This window comes from Sceloporus occidentalis, unplaced genomic scaffold (assembly GCF_023333645.1).
Source record: "Sceloporus occidentalis isolate IW3139 unplaced genomic scaffold, rSceOcc1.0.p SCAF_9, whole genome shotgun sequence".
Taxonomy (NCBI): Eukaryota; Metazoa; Chordata; class Lepidosauria; order Squamata; family Phrynosomatidae; genus Sceloporus; species Sceloporus occidentalis.
The window spans coordinates 4,048,100-4,066,931 of NW_028316989.1; the positions used below are offsets into that span (position 1 = coordinate 4,048,100).

Genomic DNA, 18,832 nt, shown 5'->3' on the forward strand with positions numbered 1-18,832 from the left:
CATTCCTGTTGGGAGAATATAAAGAAAACTACTCTTCTCCTCCCTCCCTGCCAATTTTTGGGATGGGGGTCCAACCTCCCCCCGCTAGTGTTGGCTCCAGCCATAGAACTCCTCTGATGGAGGGTAGTTGGGGGTGGTATAAGGCGCCTTTGATCCATGTAGGGGGAACCAGCTTTCTGTGCATCTTTAAGGGGGAGAGCGAAACTGTATTAGGGTAGCTCTTAGACCCACCATCTGTGCCTCATTTGAAAGCCATCTCGCAAACACCCGGTGGGAGAGGCAGGCTGTCTCGATTAAGAAAGCTCAGTTTTTATGGCCAGGCATCCAGGATGACAGAATAACTAAGACTGCTGAAGGTTCACACAGGGATTTGTGGGCTACACCAGACTGATTTTGAGCAGGAGGCTTTTGAAATCTGCATATATTGAAATGAAAACCACCCTTGGGTTTCTTAGGCTTTAAGCAGAAAGTGGCTGTGTGTTTTCAGTGTCTTCGATAGTTCTACTTGTGACTCATAGTCGTGACATAAAGATTGCACTATTAGGGTACACTATTAGATTCGCTGTGTGTATGTGTGTGTTGCTTGCCTTCAAGTCATTCCCGACTGATGGCAACCCTAAGGCGAACCTTTCATGGGACATTCTTGGCAAGATTTGTTCAGAAGAGGTTTGCCATTGCCTTCCGCTGAGGATGAGAGTGGGTGACTTGCCTAAGGTCACCCAGTGGGTTTCATGGCTGAGCTGGGATTCTAACCTTGGTCTCTAGAGTAATCGTTCAATGCTCAAACCAGTGCACCATACTAGTTCTCAATTCCACACTCCTATTTTACATTTTGCCAGAGTCACGCTTGCTTTGTGGTACTTCTCTCTAATATGTTCATACAGTGTTGTATCTGGCTGTTCCCAATAGTGATTTTTCCAGGTAAGAAATGCATACAAGGAATAAACTCTTCCAGAACATGGCCACATAAGCCCCCAAAACCCACAAAAAACTATGGATGCTAGCTGTGAAAGCCTTCGACTTCACAAGAAATACATCCTCTACCCAACACTCAGACCACTATTCCATGCTGGCTCCTGCTATTAGATTAGCTAGATTAGATTAACTAGCATAGTGTAGTGGTTTGAGTATTGGACTAAGACTTTGGAGATCAGGGTTCGGTTCCCCACTCACCCATGGAAACCATTTGGATGAACTTGATTGAGTCACACCCTCTCAGCCCCTAAAAACCTTTTGATAGGGTTGTCTTAGAGTTGCCATAAGTCAGAAACAATTTAGGGCACACAAAACGTTAGACTACACAATTATTGTTAGATTACACTATTATGATTATTGCTAATAGGGTAATTAATTATGAGAGCTAGGAACACCATTTTAAAATGTTTGTTGTTGTTGGCTGCCACCAAGTCAGTCTGGACTCATGGCAACCCTGTGGGTGTTACTGTGTGCTACATTTCAAGCTTATGGGGGATTGATATGCTAACAGCTGAGAACATAAAGGTGGCCTCTGCATCTGTTAAAACAGATGTTCACTGAACCTAATTTACAGGGCATCTCTAAGAAATGTTGTTATAGGTGATGGAGCCAAAGATGGCGCTCTGAATGCACCCACTCCTGACTTCATGTGCAAAGAAAGCACTTGAGCTAGCTAAGTTATTTTGCCACCTGCGGCAGAAAAATTCCACAAGCTGTTCCCATGAAATAAATCACAATTTTCTACTCTTTCCTGACACCCGAAATCTGCTGCCTGCGGCAGTCACCGCACTCTGCCTAATGGTAGGGCTGGTCCTGGCAGTTTATTCTGGTTTAGAAACGTCATTTCTGGAATCCTTGGAAGCAGCTCCTTCAGGAGGACATTGAAATATCAAAGCGGGCATGTACTTATAAAGCCTCATTGATCGCTTGCTTTGAATAATAAGTTACTCTGTAGTTCTCTAACAACCCTCTTAACTCGTGTTTTCCAGGTCTGAGCAGTTTTCTCCCAGCCAGACCAATGGTGAAAGTTCCCCAGAGATGCTTTCCATACAGTTTCAGGTGAGTACCTTTGGCTTTTATAGAAACGGTTCTGTTTGACAGTACTAGAGTCCATGGGAACTTACACTATATTATCTATTATACTCCCCACCAATAGCGTATAGCCTGATTTTGTGGCAAAAGAACAATCAAGACAGCTAAGAAATGTTTAGATGCCTCAATAGATGCAACCAGAAGTATTAAAACTAGATTGAAATGCTGCTAGATTGAAATGGGTTTGTGGCACTTTAAAGACTGCAGCCTGCTTCATCAAATAATGAAGTCATTTGCCTTTAAGATGCCACAAGACTGTGTTTTTACACTCAGCAGGGAGCAAATCCCATTAAATTCCAATGAATATATTTTTGGGTAGTCAGGCACAGGAATGTGCTGTGTAACATGTACTTAAGAGGGCCAAACACTTCGTGGAGCAAAATATTTTGCTTTGCCTGCTGGAAAGTAAGAAGAAAAGTTGACAAAACCTGATAGCAAAGTGCTCATAAATGTGATTATTGTTGTGGTTATTTGCCATCAAGTTGACTTAGCCTTATGGTGAACCTATAAAATGGGAGACCTCCAAGAGCCTGGTCCTCCTGTCTTGAAAACTCAAGGTTGTGATTTCCTTGGTTGAATCAATCCACCTGAAATGTAGTCTTCCTCTTTTCCTACTGCATTCCACTTCACCCAACATCATTGTCTTTTCTAGTGAGTCCTTTCTTCTCATGATATGTCCAAAGTACAACAGCCTCAGTTTAGTAATTTTGATGAGTTTAGGCTTGATTTTATCTAGGGCTCATTTATTTGTCTTTTTAGCTGTCCACAGTATCTGTAGAAGTCTTCCTCGGTACCACATTTCAATTGAGTTGATTTCCTTCCCATCTCCTTCCTTCACTGTCCAGCTTTCATGCCCCTACATAAAAACTGGAACTTGGTAAACTTGATTTGTTGTTGCTATTGTGTACCTTCAAGTCATTTCCAGCTTACCTTACACCTGAAATACACTGTACCGAAGAAACGGGGGCTGTAGCATTTATTCCCTTTCTCTCTCCTTTGTTCAAGAAAACATTGCAACATTTAACGAAAACATTGCAACATTGAGGAGAGCGTTAGCAAGAAAAACCTTGACCCAGTGGAGCTGTGTACTGTTACATCGCCTCGCAGTTCCCAAGCCCATCTCATTTCACTTGCAAAGTCTTGTGATAATGTATTTCTCCCTTTGTTTCAGTATAACCGATGTAAGTTTTTCCACTTCACCAACATCAAGAGCCTTCCTTAACCATTTCACAATCGGCGGAACCGTGCCCATTTCCCAGTATCTCACCACCAATTTTAGCTGCAAAGAATAGCTTTGGCAAAACATATTGTCTGCAGATAAGCGAACTGTTACATACATGACATCAAAAATTGAGAGAGTTTTATTTTTAAAAGACAGCAGCAATCTAAATATGCTTTTAAACAGTTGTGTCATAAAAGCAGGAAGAAAACATCTCTGTCAACCTTGATATGTAAAGTTGGCTCAGATAAAGAAGGAACCAGACATACTTTAGGGGAAAGTGCACCTCTTTTCTAGCTTTTGGTTCCCAACAAGCCCTGAGACCCTCCAAATCAGTTCTGCTTTGATATTTGTACATTCATGAATTATGCAAGGTTCTTCAAAGATATAGCCATATTAGTCAATAGAATCAGTATGTAGAGAGATCTTGTAGCACCTTTGAGACGTAAGTGTTTGCAGGGTATCTCTGCTGACCAAAGGGAAAAGTTTGTAGTTATGTGTCTGGTCCTTTTTTGGGGAAGCATTCTCATATATCTGTTCCTCTACTTCAACATCACTATAGATATTCCCAAGAGTCACAAGCTTATCAATGAAGTGTTAACCTGAGAGTCACAGTTGGCATAAACATGGTGGCAAAGGAACGTCTCCTTTTCTGAGCCATTTGTAACATACTGAAATGGTGTTAGAGTTGCTATGTGTTTCCACAGAATTCTGTAATGTTTGAAAGGAAGCAATTGTGTAGCTGGGTTTTAGGAAGTGGTTTGCTCAAACTGCCCCTGTCCAGCCCTGGGGACTTGCAACACTCTCTTGGGCAGTAGCCGCATTGCTGGTCCTCCCCACAATAACTGTTTCCTTTCCAAATTTGCCAACGCTGCATGAGAAGAAGGGCTGCTGAGCAAGGCTGGCTCTGTTGTTAAAGGGAGACGGACCGTCTCAAGGCTTCAAATTTGGAAGGCCATCAACGGGGAAAACAAACGTTGACTTGTACCACTGTGAGTGATGTCACTTTGAGTTTCTGCCTCTGGCACCAAATGTCTCCAGTTGTCTCCTGTGTAGCACATTGTTCCTGACATTGCATTTTTGTGGTCTTCCCCTGTAGGGTGCGGTGAGAACCAGGGATGACGGCCAGAATTCAGTAAGATCCTCCATCTCTAGCCCAGCGTCCATCAGTCCACGGCCCAGCAGTCCTTACTCTCCTCCATCTCCTGGATATCGATCTGGGAGCCCATACAGCCCTCAGAGGCCAAGGCTGCCCAGTGAGGGCAGAGGGGACTCCATGGTGAACAGCCGCAGGTACCTAACAGTCTTGGTCTGCTGGCACAGACTTTACAAAGCTACTTTTTCAAAGTCAGCCCTCCACATCCACAGATGTTTTATCCACTGATTCAAGCATACATATTTAAATTTCAAAAAGCAAACCTTGATTTTGCCATTTTGTATAAGGATCACCATTTTCCCATCCATGGTATTTAATGGGACTTGAACATCCATGGATTTTGGTATCCACAGAAGGTTCTGGGACCAAATCCCAAGCATACCAAGGGCCCACTCTAGTTACATTTATGGTACCAGGGCAAAAATTTAGTTAGTTACCTTTGTACAGGTGTATCTCAGTTAACATTATTTCTTTAGCAGAAACATTGGTATCAGAGGCAGAAATAAAATGGAAAGAATTGGAATAGGTTTGTTGTTGTGTGCCTTCAAGTCATTTCCAATATATGGCAACCTTAAGGTTGACTCTATCACAAGATATGTTCAGAGGGCATTTGCCTTTCCCATTCTGTGAAGCTGAGAGTAAGTGACTTATCCAAGGGAGACTCAACCTGTAGTAGATGTTTATGTTTTCTGGACCATCCCCACCAATATGTGGGATGACACTAAAAAGAAATCTAAAAGGATGTCAAGACAATTTTGCAAAAGCTAGGTTTTGCCCCTCTCCTATACTTTGTTTCCTAATTTAGCCTTTAATTAGGCTTCCCACCAAGTTTTCCTAGTATAGATGTTAGGCAAAAAGATCTCCAAAGGATCTCTTTCCACTATGAATTACCTTGAAAATGTTAGCATATATTAGCTACTAGCCAGTCATTTGAACTTCTTTTTAAAACCTTTTATTTTTACATTTGAAGTCCTCAAAGATGCTTGTGTGCTGTCTAGACCTGGTGACTTGTTTGTTTTTAGGTAAATAGTAAAATTAATGTTAATAATATACCCTTGCTTCTTTTAGCCTCTGATTTATTTATCCAGATGCCCGTAAAAGTGGTTCAGTGATGACTAACTAGTACAGTCAGCATTATGGATAAACTGATTCAGCTTTTCTGTGATCTTCCCATCTTTCTTCAATCAATCACCAGGTTTCATGCAGGGATTTGACTTTCCTAAGTCAATCCTCTTCATTTTCATTTGAATGAAGATGATGATTTTTAAGAAAGTAGCACCGTCATGATGCCATATGAGAATGGTTGCGGGGGATACTTTTCAGATAGGCAGAAGATAGCGAAAATCACAGATAATGGTGAACCCTATATTTCCCCCAGATGTTGACCATAGAGTCATGCTGGAGGACTTCCAGATACCCAGAGATAGCTTTATTCTTTGGATGCAGCAGCTGCTGATCCCATGAATATATGGGTTGTACTGTGATGTGGCTTATTATCTTTGCTACTGACGTGAACTTTATTTGCAATCTGAGAACTTAATTGATCCTGTTTGCTGTTGGGTCTCCATGTGTCTGTATTCTCTTCCAGTTTCCAGTCTCTGGGGAGTTCAGCCGGGATCTCCGGTGAGCAGTCTCCGCCACTGCAAGGACAGCAGCATCCAAGCAGAAAACAGGTAAAGAGCCCGAACTATGTGCGTGATTCCTTGGGTCTCTGTAGATGTCTATATAGCACCATTAGTGCTGCTCTGAGTAATTTGTCTTAGAAAAGTGGCTTTTCCTTCCTGCACATATGGATTTTGCAAAAGGAGTGGTTTGAGACTCTGGAGATCAAGGTTTGATTCCCTTCTTGGCCATGGAAACCCATTGGGTGTACTAGGGTGAGTCACACCCTCTCAGCCCCAGACAACTTTGTGATCAGGTTGCCATAAGTCAAAAATGACTTGAAAGCACACAACAACAAAAATTCTATTTTAATCTGATTTCCTCTCCTGCCCCCTTGTCCTGCTCTATCAGATCTCATGCTAGCCAACAAGTACCTTGTCTGAGGTGCTAACAATGGCATATTCTTGGTTCTCTTCCAACACTACAAGTTGTGTAGCCCCTGCCTTTGCTGCCCTCTTCAGCCTCTTACCTGTTGGCTTCCCTCCTGTGCCTGTAGTTCAATGTTTTCTTGCACATGTCCTTGCAGGTAAGGTGCACACCTGGCTGGCAATGTTTGCTTGTTCCTACCTGGTGTTTCTAAGCAACAACTGGGAGCTAAGGAGGCAGAACCAGTTTAGGGAGATGCTCTCTGCATCTTTTGGAAACAGAAGGTGGGGTGGTGGCATGTGAGGCTGCCTCCCAAATGTCCTGCTTGCCTCTCCTTACTCTTGGGATCTATGAAAGGATCTATTCAGAACAATCCCCTGGCTGCCTCCGGCAAAGTTTGTGCCGTTTATGCTATTGGGAATCCCTGAGCCAAGTTCCGCAGCATCCTTCCGTCCTGAGATAGCTTTGCAGTAGGGTCTGGAGAAGCTTAGTTGTTCAACGGAGTCGGTAGTTTCCAACGTTTGGTCCTGCAGGTCTTTGGGGCTTCAGGTTCCAGACTCCCCAGCCATTTTCAGCGACTGATAAGGATTTTGTTTTTATTACATTAGTATAGTTATAGTACAATGGTTTTCAAATGCTAATCTTCCAGGTGTTTTGGACTTCAGCTCCCAGCTTGGTGAACATTCAGGGATTCTAGAAGCCGAAGTCCAAAACACCTGGCAGACCAAAGTTTGCGAAAAGCAGCCTTCCAATCAGCACTGAAGAATTTGATAAACTGTGGGCAGTTTTCCCCTTCTGAATGCTTGCAGACCAGAAGGGCCTTTAGAGGCCAGGCTGTTTGAGGAATATTTCCCACTACTTTCCCCCCACATCCTTCTGACCCTGTCCTTTTTCTTTTCTTTTTCTTACACAAATATTATTTTCTCTTTGCTGGATCCTTCCTTTTTGTGAATTCCAGTGCCAGTCACTATGGGGGATAGGGGCGGGGGAGTAGTGGAAGCAAAAGGTTTAACACAATTGCGGACTGTGCAAATGAATAAAGCATGCAAATTAAGTCTGCAAAGGCTTGTCTGTCCCCTTTGTGTAATTTGAATTAAAGAGTTTTTGCTTTTGGCCTAGCAGACTGTTATTTGTTGACTTAGATCAATGGCCTGCCCATGTCCTGAAGGTTTTGGGGTGGGTGTTGGAAGCAAAAATAACACTCTACTTAACCAAAATAGAACTTAAACACATGTTTAAAAGTTTTTTTAAATTCCTCCCTTTCCTCATTCAGTTCTCAGCTGTGAACCTGGCACACAGGTTGGTCTTAATGCTTCTGAATGGTGGTGCTTAGGCTTGGATTAGGATGGCTGAGTCAGATGGAGTTTTCATACTATCAGTGCCATTCTTTGTACTCTTTAGAACATGGCGCATCAGCACGGTGTTGGGATTGACACATTCCATATTTGAATGTGAGCTATTTTCCCATAGTGACTAAGAGATTATGAATCAGGAAATCCTTGGTATGAATCTTTTTTAATGCCATGTTACCATCATGGTGCACTCAGCCAAACCATTCTCATTCAGTCTCAGTCTCTAGCCCGCTCAAATATATAATTTGTGGGGTAAGCATAATAACATGGTTTTGTTTTCAAAAGTTTTTTTCTAAGGATTGCAACTAGATAATGTGTAGAAACTCCCCACATGGTTGGAAGCACCGTACAAATATTGACTGGAATCCTGTTGGGAACTCATATGTTTTCATAAGTGGATTTACTTCTACTGGAATTAGAATTGGGCAGTTGCATAACATCTGTATCCAGTGAAGGACTGCTGTTATATTACTACATAAAGAAGTTGCGACGAAGTGACTGATGTGCATTGGGACTGATGCACACCAGGACTAATGTTCATCAGTCCCATTCTTCACCAAGACACCAGCTAGGGAGCGCTGATGTGCATTGGTAGAGCCCAGGACGCACTGGGACACACTTGCTGGTGTCCCATTATGCATCTTCACAGTTCACTAATGGGGTTTTTTAGCACCTCTGCTACGTAGCTAAGTATGCACAGTGTTACAGAACACATACCATGATTATTGTTGTTGTTGTGTGCCTTCAAGTCGTTTCCAACTTATGCCGATCCTAAGGTGACCCTATCCTGAGGTTATCTTGCCAACAGTTACTCAGGGGAGGTTTGTCACTGCCATCCTCTGAGGCTGAGAGGATGTGACTTGCCCAAGATTACTCAATGGGTTTCATAGCCGAGCTGGGAATTGAACTCTGGTCTCCAGAGTCATGGTTCAACACTCAAACCACTGTGCCACACTGGATGTAATAGAGGATTCTATTATTTGCATCAAGCATTGTTCGTTGCAAATCTGCACCTTGTCCCTGAATGCACCTCTTCCACTGCTGACTGGGAGGCTGCATATTTGAGCTTTTCTGGGCCTATCAAGTGGGCTTTGGAGCCAGTTTCCCTGGGGGATCGTGCTGGAATGCCCATGTCTTCCCAAGAAACCTGTTCCTTTCCTCCTATGGTCTTGGAGCTCCTTGTGTCTATGCCTGTGTGTCTTGGCATGTCCCTCTTCTGTTGCTTTTGGGTTGGGTGCTGTTGTTTGTTTGCTTGCTTTGGCTCCCGGGGCTGAGTTCTTGGTGTTTCTGCTATGTTCTGGGGCTATTTTGCAAGCCCAAATTGGGAAGGGAGGTTGGCTCCAGAACGGGCTTGCCAGCTGGCACCTTGCTCGCCCCAGCCCCGCAACCCCTTGGCTTCTCTACTGTGTTTTTCTTTCCCTTCTAGCATTTATTTGCTTTAGTATTTGGCTCTGTTGGTTGGCCTCCTCCCTACCCCAGTGGTTGCATCAGTGCTGGGGGCTGAGATTTGAGTATTGGAGGGTGATTAGGTGAGGCTTAGGTTTGGTTTGTTCTCCCTTATCTTATTTCCCCCAGAAAAAAACCCTTAGCTGTGCATTTCTCCAGATGGGGAATGATCAGCAACTAACCTAAGAGAAGTGCCACTTCTCATATAAGCTGCAAAGCAAAGAGGAACCATCTCTGGGCTGTCTTTCCCTGTTCCTTGTTCTTCCTAACGTCCAGAGTCAGAAAGCTTTGCGGAGACAAAGAAGAGACTGCTTGAAGCTTCCACATTTAATACATGTGTGTTCCAACTTGGATAGATAAATTCTGAACTCATCCTGGTGACAGCTTGACTTGAGAGCTAGAACCTTGCTGAACTGGACCAAGGCTGGGTTAGGTCAAATACCCCACTAAATGCCTCTAGGAAAGCCATAGGTCAAATGCAAAGGGAATCACTGGACTCTTTGTTACCAACCAGAAAGTGGGATCTAATGGTGTACTGCTTCTGAGTAAGGAGGTACCCTAAAGGCATCTGATCTTAGTAGCTAAGCATTCTCAGCCCTGGTTAGTACTTGGACAGGAGATGGCCAATGAATGCCAGGTGCTGTAGGCTAGATTTCAGAGGCAGAAACTGGCAAAACCATCTCTGAGTATTCCTTGCCTAAGAAAACCCTCTGAAATTTATGGAGTTGCCATAGGCTGAGCCCAAGGCTACAGTCCTGGATGACTTCAGGATTGGCACTTAAAGTTGCTTCTGGAATTTCTCGAGATTTCATGTGTCACAGATTGTCCCCAGCCTGACACACAGGGGCTGACATCTCCTGTTGATAAAACCATTCAATCAATTGTTGAATGATGGGTCAACACATAGGTAAATCCCATTGATTCAATGGTTCTGCTGTAGACAGGTCTCCTAACATGATTTCGTCTAGAGCTGGCTATACTCTCGATTTAATATTTTCTCCAGTGACGGTGTCACCATTTGGGTAAGCAATCTGAGAAGACCGTTGTTTTGAAATCCTGTCCTGGCTGTGCCCACAGTTTACTGGGATCATCCTGGCGTTTGGGAGTTGGAGGTCAATCATATGTGAAATTCAGAGCTGGCAGGCCTTAATGTTATGGGTCTTCTGCACTGTAGGGTTTTTGTGACTTTGTGTGTTTGGCAGGTTTCCTGAACTGGAGAGTCTGGCACATCAAGTCATTTAGCAAAACCACATGGAACGGCATGAATGGTTACATGGAATATTTGTGTGGCTTGAATTATTCCTTGGAGTCAGCTGTGTATGTATAGAAGATGGGTGGGCACTCCAGAGCCAAGGACTGGTCTTTGCTTAGAGGACAAAGGAGGGGTGGTGAGGTCCAGCTCCAAAATCTTCTCCAAAATTTCTAGCACGGAAGGAGAAATTGTCTCTTTGTTTTTTGTCTTAGTTTTGTTTTAGAAAAAGTAGATCCTATAGAAATACTGATTCGTATGTTTCTGTCAAGGCTCTTGCATGCTGCTGCTCCCAGGAACATTTGCTTCTACTTAGGAAGAGGTTTCTTCTTTCTTCCATCTCCAGGGCCCTTAAATAGGAGCAGATGAAGTGAGGGAGAGAAAAGTTTTTTTGTTAATTGTTATCACTGGACTAGCAGTACTGTGCCTTGAAAATAACAGCCTTCGTGGGGGTAGGAAGAGAAAGATAGAAGACACGCAAGGAGGACAACAGGCAAAAGAGTACCAGGACGTTGGAGGGGGTGAGGGAGGAATGTTACTGTCCACCACCCGCTATGGGATGTTTAAATGTTTTTATTCATTAGATAGTTTAATGCAATTTTAAATAAATGGAGTATAAATAAAGTCATATAGGAAATAGATAGATATATAGAGTGTGTGTGTGTGTGGGGGGGGGAGGAATTGTATTGTACTGCAACAGAGAGAACTGTGGAGGAGGGAGGAAGAAGGGACTTCTGTGACCTAGATACAGCAGCAGAGAAGGCCTTCTCTGTCCTGAATCCTGAACAAATGCAACTCAGATGTTAGTGGGATGCAAAGGGGAACCTCTCCAGAAGATCTTACTGAACAAGCCAGCTCATATGGGTGGAGGCAGCCCTTTAAGTATCCTATTCCTAAACCCCTTAAGGCTTTAAAACGTCATAATCAGCACTTTGAACTGTGTCCCAAAACAGCCCCCCAAGTCACTGTGGCTGCTGTACAGTACTAGGAGACTAGTGTGCTCCTGATAACTAGCTCCAGTCGGCATTCTGGAGTGTCTGAAAATGCTAAATACCATGTAGACTAGCTTTCAGTAACGCAATTGGGATCTAAGGAGGGCAGGTGTCAGTGTAGGCAGAACCATCCTCTATGGAAAAGTGGGCACTCCAGCCTAAATGGAGAGAAGGCACTCCTGATGGACATGGCTGCCCCCTTGGCATCCTAATTCAAGTCCAGATCTAGGAACACACTGCCTTTAAACCTTAGTTTTCCAAGAGACTCTTACCATGACCAAGAGAGGCTGAACCCTATATTACAAAGGTGCTGGTCTACTCATTAGGAGCACCTCTGTCCTGTCTAGATTTAAGCTTCAATTTGTTTGCTCCCATCTAGTCCACGACACTTATCCTGGCCAGTGATCCCATTTAGGCCAGTATTGTCTGTTGTGATTATCAGCAGTGCATGCTGGAGAACTTGAGCAAAGGTTTTCCTCATTTGCATGCCATCATCTTTTGCTGCGGCTGCATACCTCTTCCAAGCTCAGCTGTGCTGCTCTGCTCTTCCTGTTGGGTGATGGACTTCATCTAGAAGGCCTTGGGCGCTCTCTCCTGGTCAGTGCCTTGCACTGAAACACGCAGATGTCAGAGTTGTGGAAGGATGACCTTTGACTACTCCCACTGGGCAGTGAGATACAGCCACCCAAATGCTTTAGGGGAGGCACTGACTGTTAGAGCTCAAGGTTCAGTATATGCATAAAAATATGAAAACTTTGTCTGTCTTTCCCTCCTCACCCTGGCTTTGTTGTTGTTAACTGTCATCAAGTTGACTTCTGCTTATGGTGATCCTATGAAGGAGAGACCTCCAAGTCACCCTGACAGGTCTTGCAGACTCAAGGCAATTGTGGCTTCCTTGACTGAGTCTATCTATCTGTAATGTGGTCTTCCTCTTTTCCTACAGTCTTCTGCCTTACCAACCATTATTGTCTTTACTAGGGAATCATGTCGTCTCATTTGCTCTAATACCCATTTACCTGTATTTGTCTTTTTAGCAGTCCACAGTATCCATAGAACTCTTCTCCAATACCACATTTCAGAGGAAATGATTATCTTCCTTCTCTTCTTTTCTTTTCCTTCCTTCCTTTCTGTTAGTCTCACAGATGCTACAAGATCCCTTTGCATATTGATACCCCAGACTAACATAGCCATGTCTTCAAATTCTAAATGAAAGATTTTGGTGCTACTTGTGCAAAAGAGCTGAGTGCTAAAATGCTTTCCATGGGCCCTTGGGAAAGTCAGTATAGGTGGCAACTCCTGGATTTCTTTTTCTCTCGCAGAAGGCATTATGCCATCTTCTTTGCTACCTAGTGTCTTAACACGTTTTTCTTCTTCTTCTGACTGTTGCAGGAACAGAGGAGCTTCACCCATTCCAGTGTGTCTCCAGTGCCAGTTCTTCCTCCACTGAATGGCTCTCCATCACCAGGATCATATTCACTCTACAACCCTTGGGAGATCAGGAGAGATCAGGACAGGAGCTCCTCCTCTTCTTTCAATCGCAGTTACAGGTGATCCAAATGCATCTGAGGAAGTACGAAAGCTCATGCTGCCAATTTCGTTCTTTCAGTTAGTCTCTATGGCCTGTTACAGACTGCCAAAATAAAGCTGCTTGGGGTCTCTTTGGAGGTATGCTGTTTAAATGATGCATGGGTCCTAAGAGTCCGGAGGTCGCGCCAAAGCCACACTCCATTCCTAAGCATTGGAGTGCAGCTTTGGTGCAGCTCCGGATTCTTAGGATGCATGCATCATTTAAACAGCATACCTCCAAAGAGACCCGAAGCAGCTTTATTTTGGCAGTCTGTAACAGGCCAAAGATGCTACAAGATCTCTCAACATACTTAAATGACTAGGGCTTTTTGGCCCATTTCAGAGAGTCAGGCTGGGCAAGGGTTAATGTGAAGCTACTGTTGACAAGCCTGGAGGTTGGGCAGATCTGGGCGTCATTTGCAGGGAGTGTCCTTCCATACATTCTCAAGAAGAGAAAGAGAGAGACAAGTAACACCTAAACCGGGAAGAGAGGCTTTCAGGTGAGAGAGAAACAGGATGATTAGTCATTACTCAAAGGGCTGGTCCTTGGGGGTCTTTATACCTAGTCACTCACTGTTACACCTCCTTGGAATGAAGGAAAGAGTCCAGGTACTGCCTTATATGCCCAGTTTGTGATCCATTTCCTGGAGGTGTGGTGCTTAATAAAGCTTTAAAAGACCTGGTCAGGAGAAGGCTTCCTCTTGCTCTCAGCTGCTTTGGTAGGTGGGATTTTTGATAATGGCAAGTGGAAGAGAGTGGAACTCCATGGCAAAGATTTAATTTGCGTGCCTCCCTATAGTATCACAAGTCTTGAATTCAAAGATATAGCTGTATTATGTATGTAGAATCAGTATGTAGAGAGAGATCTTGTAGCACCTTTGAGACGAACTGAAAGAAGTTGGCAGCATGAGCTTTCATAGACTTAAGTCTACTTTCTCCTAATGCATCTTAGGAAGTAGACTTAAGTCTATGAAATCTCATACTGCCAAATTCTTTAAGTTAGTCTCAAAGGTGCTACAAGATCTCTCTACCTATTGGGAACTGATTCTTTAGAAACGAGAAGTCGTTGCATGGCTTGTTTTGACTGGATGGATGACTTGTGTGTAGATGCAATTGTCACTGCTTCCCAACCTGGAGCAAATTAAGTTCCAAGTTGGGTAGGTTGTAGGGCCTTGTTCCTGCTCCATACACATGACTAGACTTCAAGAGTTTCACATCCTTCCTCTGAAACCCTTGCTTCCAGAAGCGTTTTGCAAAGTACCTGTTCCCTGGATCTCTCCCAGTCCCACCTCTTTTTCCAAGCTCTGCAGAAAAGGATAGTGATGACTGATGACTGGTTTGTCCTGCCCTCCTGGATAAAAAGCTTGAGGGATTCCATCCCCACCCTAAGCCTAAATTTAGCACACTTGTTCTGTCTTCCTCTAGTCTGGATTCAGAGGCAGCCATGCATCGTTTGGAAGGGGACTCCGAGGTCTACAAGATGATGCAAGAAAACCGCGAAACCAGGGCCCCACCACGACAGTCCAGCACATTCCGCTTGCTCCAGGTGGCTCTGGAGTTGGATGAAAAAGGTGGGCAACAAAAAGGCACACTTGTGTGTGGGGGGGAGTAGGAGGGAAAGATGTGATTCCACTTTGAAATGTGTCCCTTTGCAATACTCTTCATGTTGCTGGCATTCTTATTCTTCAGCCCCATCTTGTTCACTTGAAACATTTTTCGAACTGATGCAAAGATAAATGGCCTTGCTGTTGGAGGCAAGGGAAAACTCCTAAGACCAAGGATGCATGGCCCACCAGTAACTGGCAGAGTGGCCAATTAAAGCTTGTTTGTATCTGAAACTATGTGCATTCTGCTGTGTTGCTATGAAAGGGAATGAATAAGAAAATATTTATTTTACACTTTCTACCCAGCAGCTTTTACTTCACACATTTATCTCACATTTTCTTACTGATATTAAATTTTGGTAATGTGAAAACATTGTTTCAGGATAATAGTTTACAGCTGCACTTTTGGACAGACACTTGATTGCAAAGTGTTTTTGAACCATCAGTCAGCTGCTTACCAATAGACAGGGGAACAAACCCCTGTTGCTTTAGCAGCTGCCACCCAGTAATTGGGGATTGGGGGACTTTGATTGTCCCTATACATTCCCTGAACTAGCGAATGCATAAAGATCATTAATATGAACCACTTTCATTTTGCATTCATAACTGCCTACAGGTGTATCCACATTGCAGAAATAAAGCAGTTTGACATCACTTTGACTGCCATGACTCAATGCTGTAGAATTCTGGGGTTCATAGTTTTGTAAGATACTTACAAAATATGTCAGTGTGGCATTGTAGTTTGTTGCACCATGACTCTGGTGATCAGGATTCAATTCCCCGCTTAGCCATGAAACCCGCTGGGTGAACTTGGTCAAGTCCCATGCTTTCAGCCTCAAGGAAAAGCCATGGCAAGCTGCCTCTGAACAAATCTTGCCAAGAAAACTCCCTGATGGGTTCACCTTTATAATAAGTTGGAAATGACTTGAAGACACACAACAACGATATTGAGCCTTCCCTGTCGGAGAGCTCTGGTGCCCCACCAAACTACAAACCCTGGGATACCATCACATTGAGCCATGGAAGTTAAAGTGGTGTCAGACTGCTTTATTCTTGCAGTGTGGCAGCAGGCTTAGTGACTTCTGACTGTAGCCTTTATTTATACACTGTCTTTTCCTCCAAAATTGGGACTTACCTCCTCTTCATTGCTTTGGCAGAGGGCACTACCACTCACTTTCCCAGCCAGCTGTCTCCCAGCACTCACAAACTGGCCAGCAGTCCTGTGACAAGCAGCACCCAGAAGCTGCATATATGCGAGAAATGCGGCAGCAGCATCACGTGAGTTTTGCTAATCCGTGGTGCTGGAGGGGGTGAAAACAGAATGGGATTTAAATTAAAAGTGATGTTGATGCTCAGGATGCATGAGTACTGACTATTGGACTTAGCTCAGGGCCATAGACAGAGGTGGAGCCCTGTCCCTTTGACACTGTGGTGGATGGCTGGTTGTGTATCACCATCTCCTGGGCAGTGAATGGAACAACAAGTTCATCCTGGAAACTTGTACAAAATTCCATGGCTGAAGAACATGAAGAATGCTGGATCAAATGAGACTGAGATATTTTTTTGCCACCGCAAATGCAGTAGAATGGTTTTATTCAGCGGTAAATGTGTCTGCCTGTGACCCAAGCAAACATGGAGAATAACAACTGCTATTTGCATAAGTACAGTTGGCCTTTCATATCCATGGAGCTTTGATCCATGGATTCAAACATACATGGCTTGGAAATATTTTTTTAAAAATATTCCAAAATGTAAAGCTTGCTTTTTGTCATTTTGCTATGCCTTTGTATTTAATGGGACTTGGACATCTGTGGATATTGGTATCCACAGGGGTCCTGAAACCAAACCCCAGCAGATACCAAAGGTCCACTGTACTGTATTTCTGTTTCACCTTCAAGGCTGCATACATGGTTGGGTTTTCACCCATTTTATCCTCAAAACAACCATGTGAGATAGATTAGGCCATGAAACCATGTGTTTCTTGTGTATAAGCTTCCCTGGTTGAGAAAGGATTGAATCTGGCTCTCCCCAGTCCAAAGGATCTGAGCACTGTGTCTGCTGCACCAAACAAGCCAATGGGTGGCTATGGCATGATTAGGATGATAATTATTACATTCTCAAATTGGTCTGGGTCTCCCTTAGTCTTGCAGCAGGCAGCCACAACTCCGTCTCTCAGCTTGAACTCAGAAATTTCAGGGTTGAAGAATTTATAGATTAAGGGATGAGGAGGAATGGTTGGGTATATCCAGCAAATTAAGAGGTTGGATATGTGAAAGGATGCACAATTTTGGTCTTCTCAAAGTCTGATGAACAAGTTGCATGTATTAAATAAAATCCCAAGTTCCAGTTCACAGTGCAGTGTGGAAACACGAAGTTTCTTACAAAGCCTTAAATCCCAGAATAAGATCCGGCAGTACTTTTGGGTCACCCAGAGAGACCCGTTTAGTGCTGGTGGGACTATTTAGCCCAACCTGTCTATATTTATAAATATATATTTATATTTATGGTGCAGTAAAAACTGATTCTTGTTGTAATACAGTAGAAGAATGGGAGAAAAATGTTCTGTAGTTGAGAACTGTAATGGGACTATTGATAAAATACCATTTAGAAAACTAAGTTATGACACTCTATATAGCTCAGACAAGGGGTTTACTTGGGATCTGAAACATTTAGCAGTACAGTTGATCTATAGCTAGATAAAAGAAGGTGACAGTTGTTGCCACATAAGCCATCTCCTGTGCCAGACTGCAGACGTTCTTGTATAGACTGATGCAAAAGGATCTTGGAATTGGTCTCAGTCACATAAACTCTAACTTGGTGCCCTAAATAATATGGAACATGTGTATGTATGAATATATTTGTGACTTCCAATATTAAGCAGACAAAATGCATGCATATATAAATAACTGAACTCTTTAAACTCCTTAAAGGCAGGGAGAATGGCTGAACCTTTGCTCAGCACTGCCCATAGACTTTCTCTGCAATCCTTAGCTTTAATTTCCCCCCCAAATAGCCAAGATGTACTAGGACCTCAGATTTTGTCAGATGTCATTCCCATTTTGGTGGACTCTTCCACCTATTTCTAGTTTATGTGTATGTGTATAGACGTGTGGGCATGCTTCTCACATGTTGCAACCCTTGTGTCTCCTGCAGGACCCAGGCTGTAAGAATCCAAGAGAACCGCTACCGCCATCCCTCCTGCTACACCTGCACTGACTGTGGCCTCAATTTGAAGATGCGTGGCCACTTTTGGGTCGGCGAAGAAATGTATTGCGAGAAGCATGCCCGCCAACGCTACCAAGGGCCGGCAGGGGGCAGCACGGTCACTGCTGTCTACTCTCAGTCCTAATGTTACATGGACTGGAGCAGGAAAGAAGAGCAGGTGTTGTCCTCTGGAGGACTTCTTTGCAATAACTAATCAACCTGTATGACGGCTCTTGTGATTGACTATTGGGCCTTCTTCTTCCATCATCACACCCAACCAAGATTCAACCAGTAAAGGCATACCCAATAAGGGTAGTTTCCTAAGGCCCCAAAGCCAAATGTATGGAAAGCAATGGGAGAAGGACATGGGGGATTTGGAAAACTAGGGACAGAGCTCCTCCATGCATTTTCAGTTAGCTTGTTGGGTGTGGAATTGTTATCTTAGAAGGGCAAAAGTCTATATAGCACAAACACTGCCGTATTTGGCACTTAATGGTGATTTGCAGGATAGGCTAAAGTTTTCCGGGGTGAAGTGTGCCTCCAGAGGGGTCCGTTGTAAGGCACAAAATGTAGGATGTGATTATCAGCTTGCCCACACCATCCCAGTTCTATGCGTAGCCCAAGCCAGAGTCACCAGTTGCTCCCTCCTGCGGCTAATAGCACAGCTTTCTTGTCACTGCCATCACCATCACATATCTATGTATTAAATGGAAGAGCAAAGAAAATTTGGGGAGTGTCATTTGAAGCATTAGGTACTGGGTTGGCATGGGTGCAGCTTTGACTGTTAGCTCTGTCTGTAAAGCTTCTCTAAGATATTAAGCCAGATCTCTATGTGAAATATAATATATATGTGTAAAAGGTTTTTTCCCCCTGCGCTTGCATTTACTCTGTGGAAGGGGAAGGGAAGTAATACACTTTCCCAGTCTGCATTACATGTTAAACTTTATAA

At 43.7% G+C, this 18,832-nt stretch overlaps 1 protein-coding gene across 2 annotated transcripts in view; it reads left to right on the forward strand.

The window, feature by feature from the left end:
- Nucleotides 1–18,832, forward strand: part of PDLIM2 (PDZ and LIM domain 2) — a 41,884-nt gene extending 23,052 nt beyond the window's left edge. For both annotated transcript variants that reach the window (XM_089537626.1, XM_089537625.1), the window contains exons 4-10: nucleotides 1,965–2,034; nucleotides 4,386–4,579; nucleotides 6,031–6,115; nucleotides 12,899–13,056; nucleotides 14,501–14,646; nucleotides 15,837–15,957; nucleotides 17,833–18,832. In XM_089537626.1, the coding sequence (XP_089393752.1) occupies nucleotides 1,965–2,034; nucleotides 4,386–4,579; nucleotides 6,031–6,115; nucleotides 12,899–13,056; nucleotides 14,501–14,646; nucleotides 15,837–15,957; nucleotides 17,833–18,028 (970 nt within the window). In that variant the 3' untranslated portion in view covers nucleotides 18,029–18,832. The remainder of the gene's footprint in view (nucleotides 1–1,964; nucleotides 2,035–4,385; nucleotides 4,580–6,030; nucleotides 6,116–12,898; nucleotides 13,057–14,500; nucleotides 14,647–15,836; nucleotides 15,958–17,832) is intronic.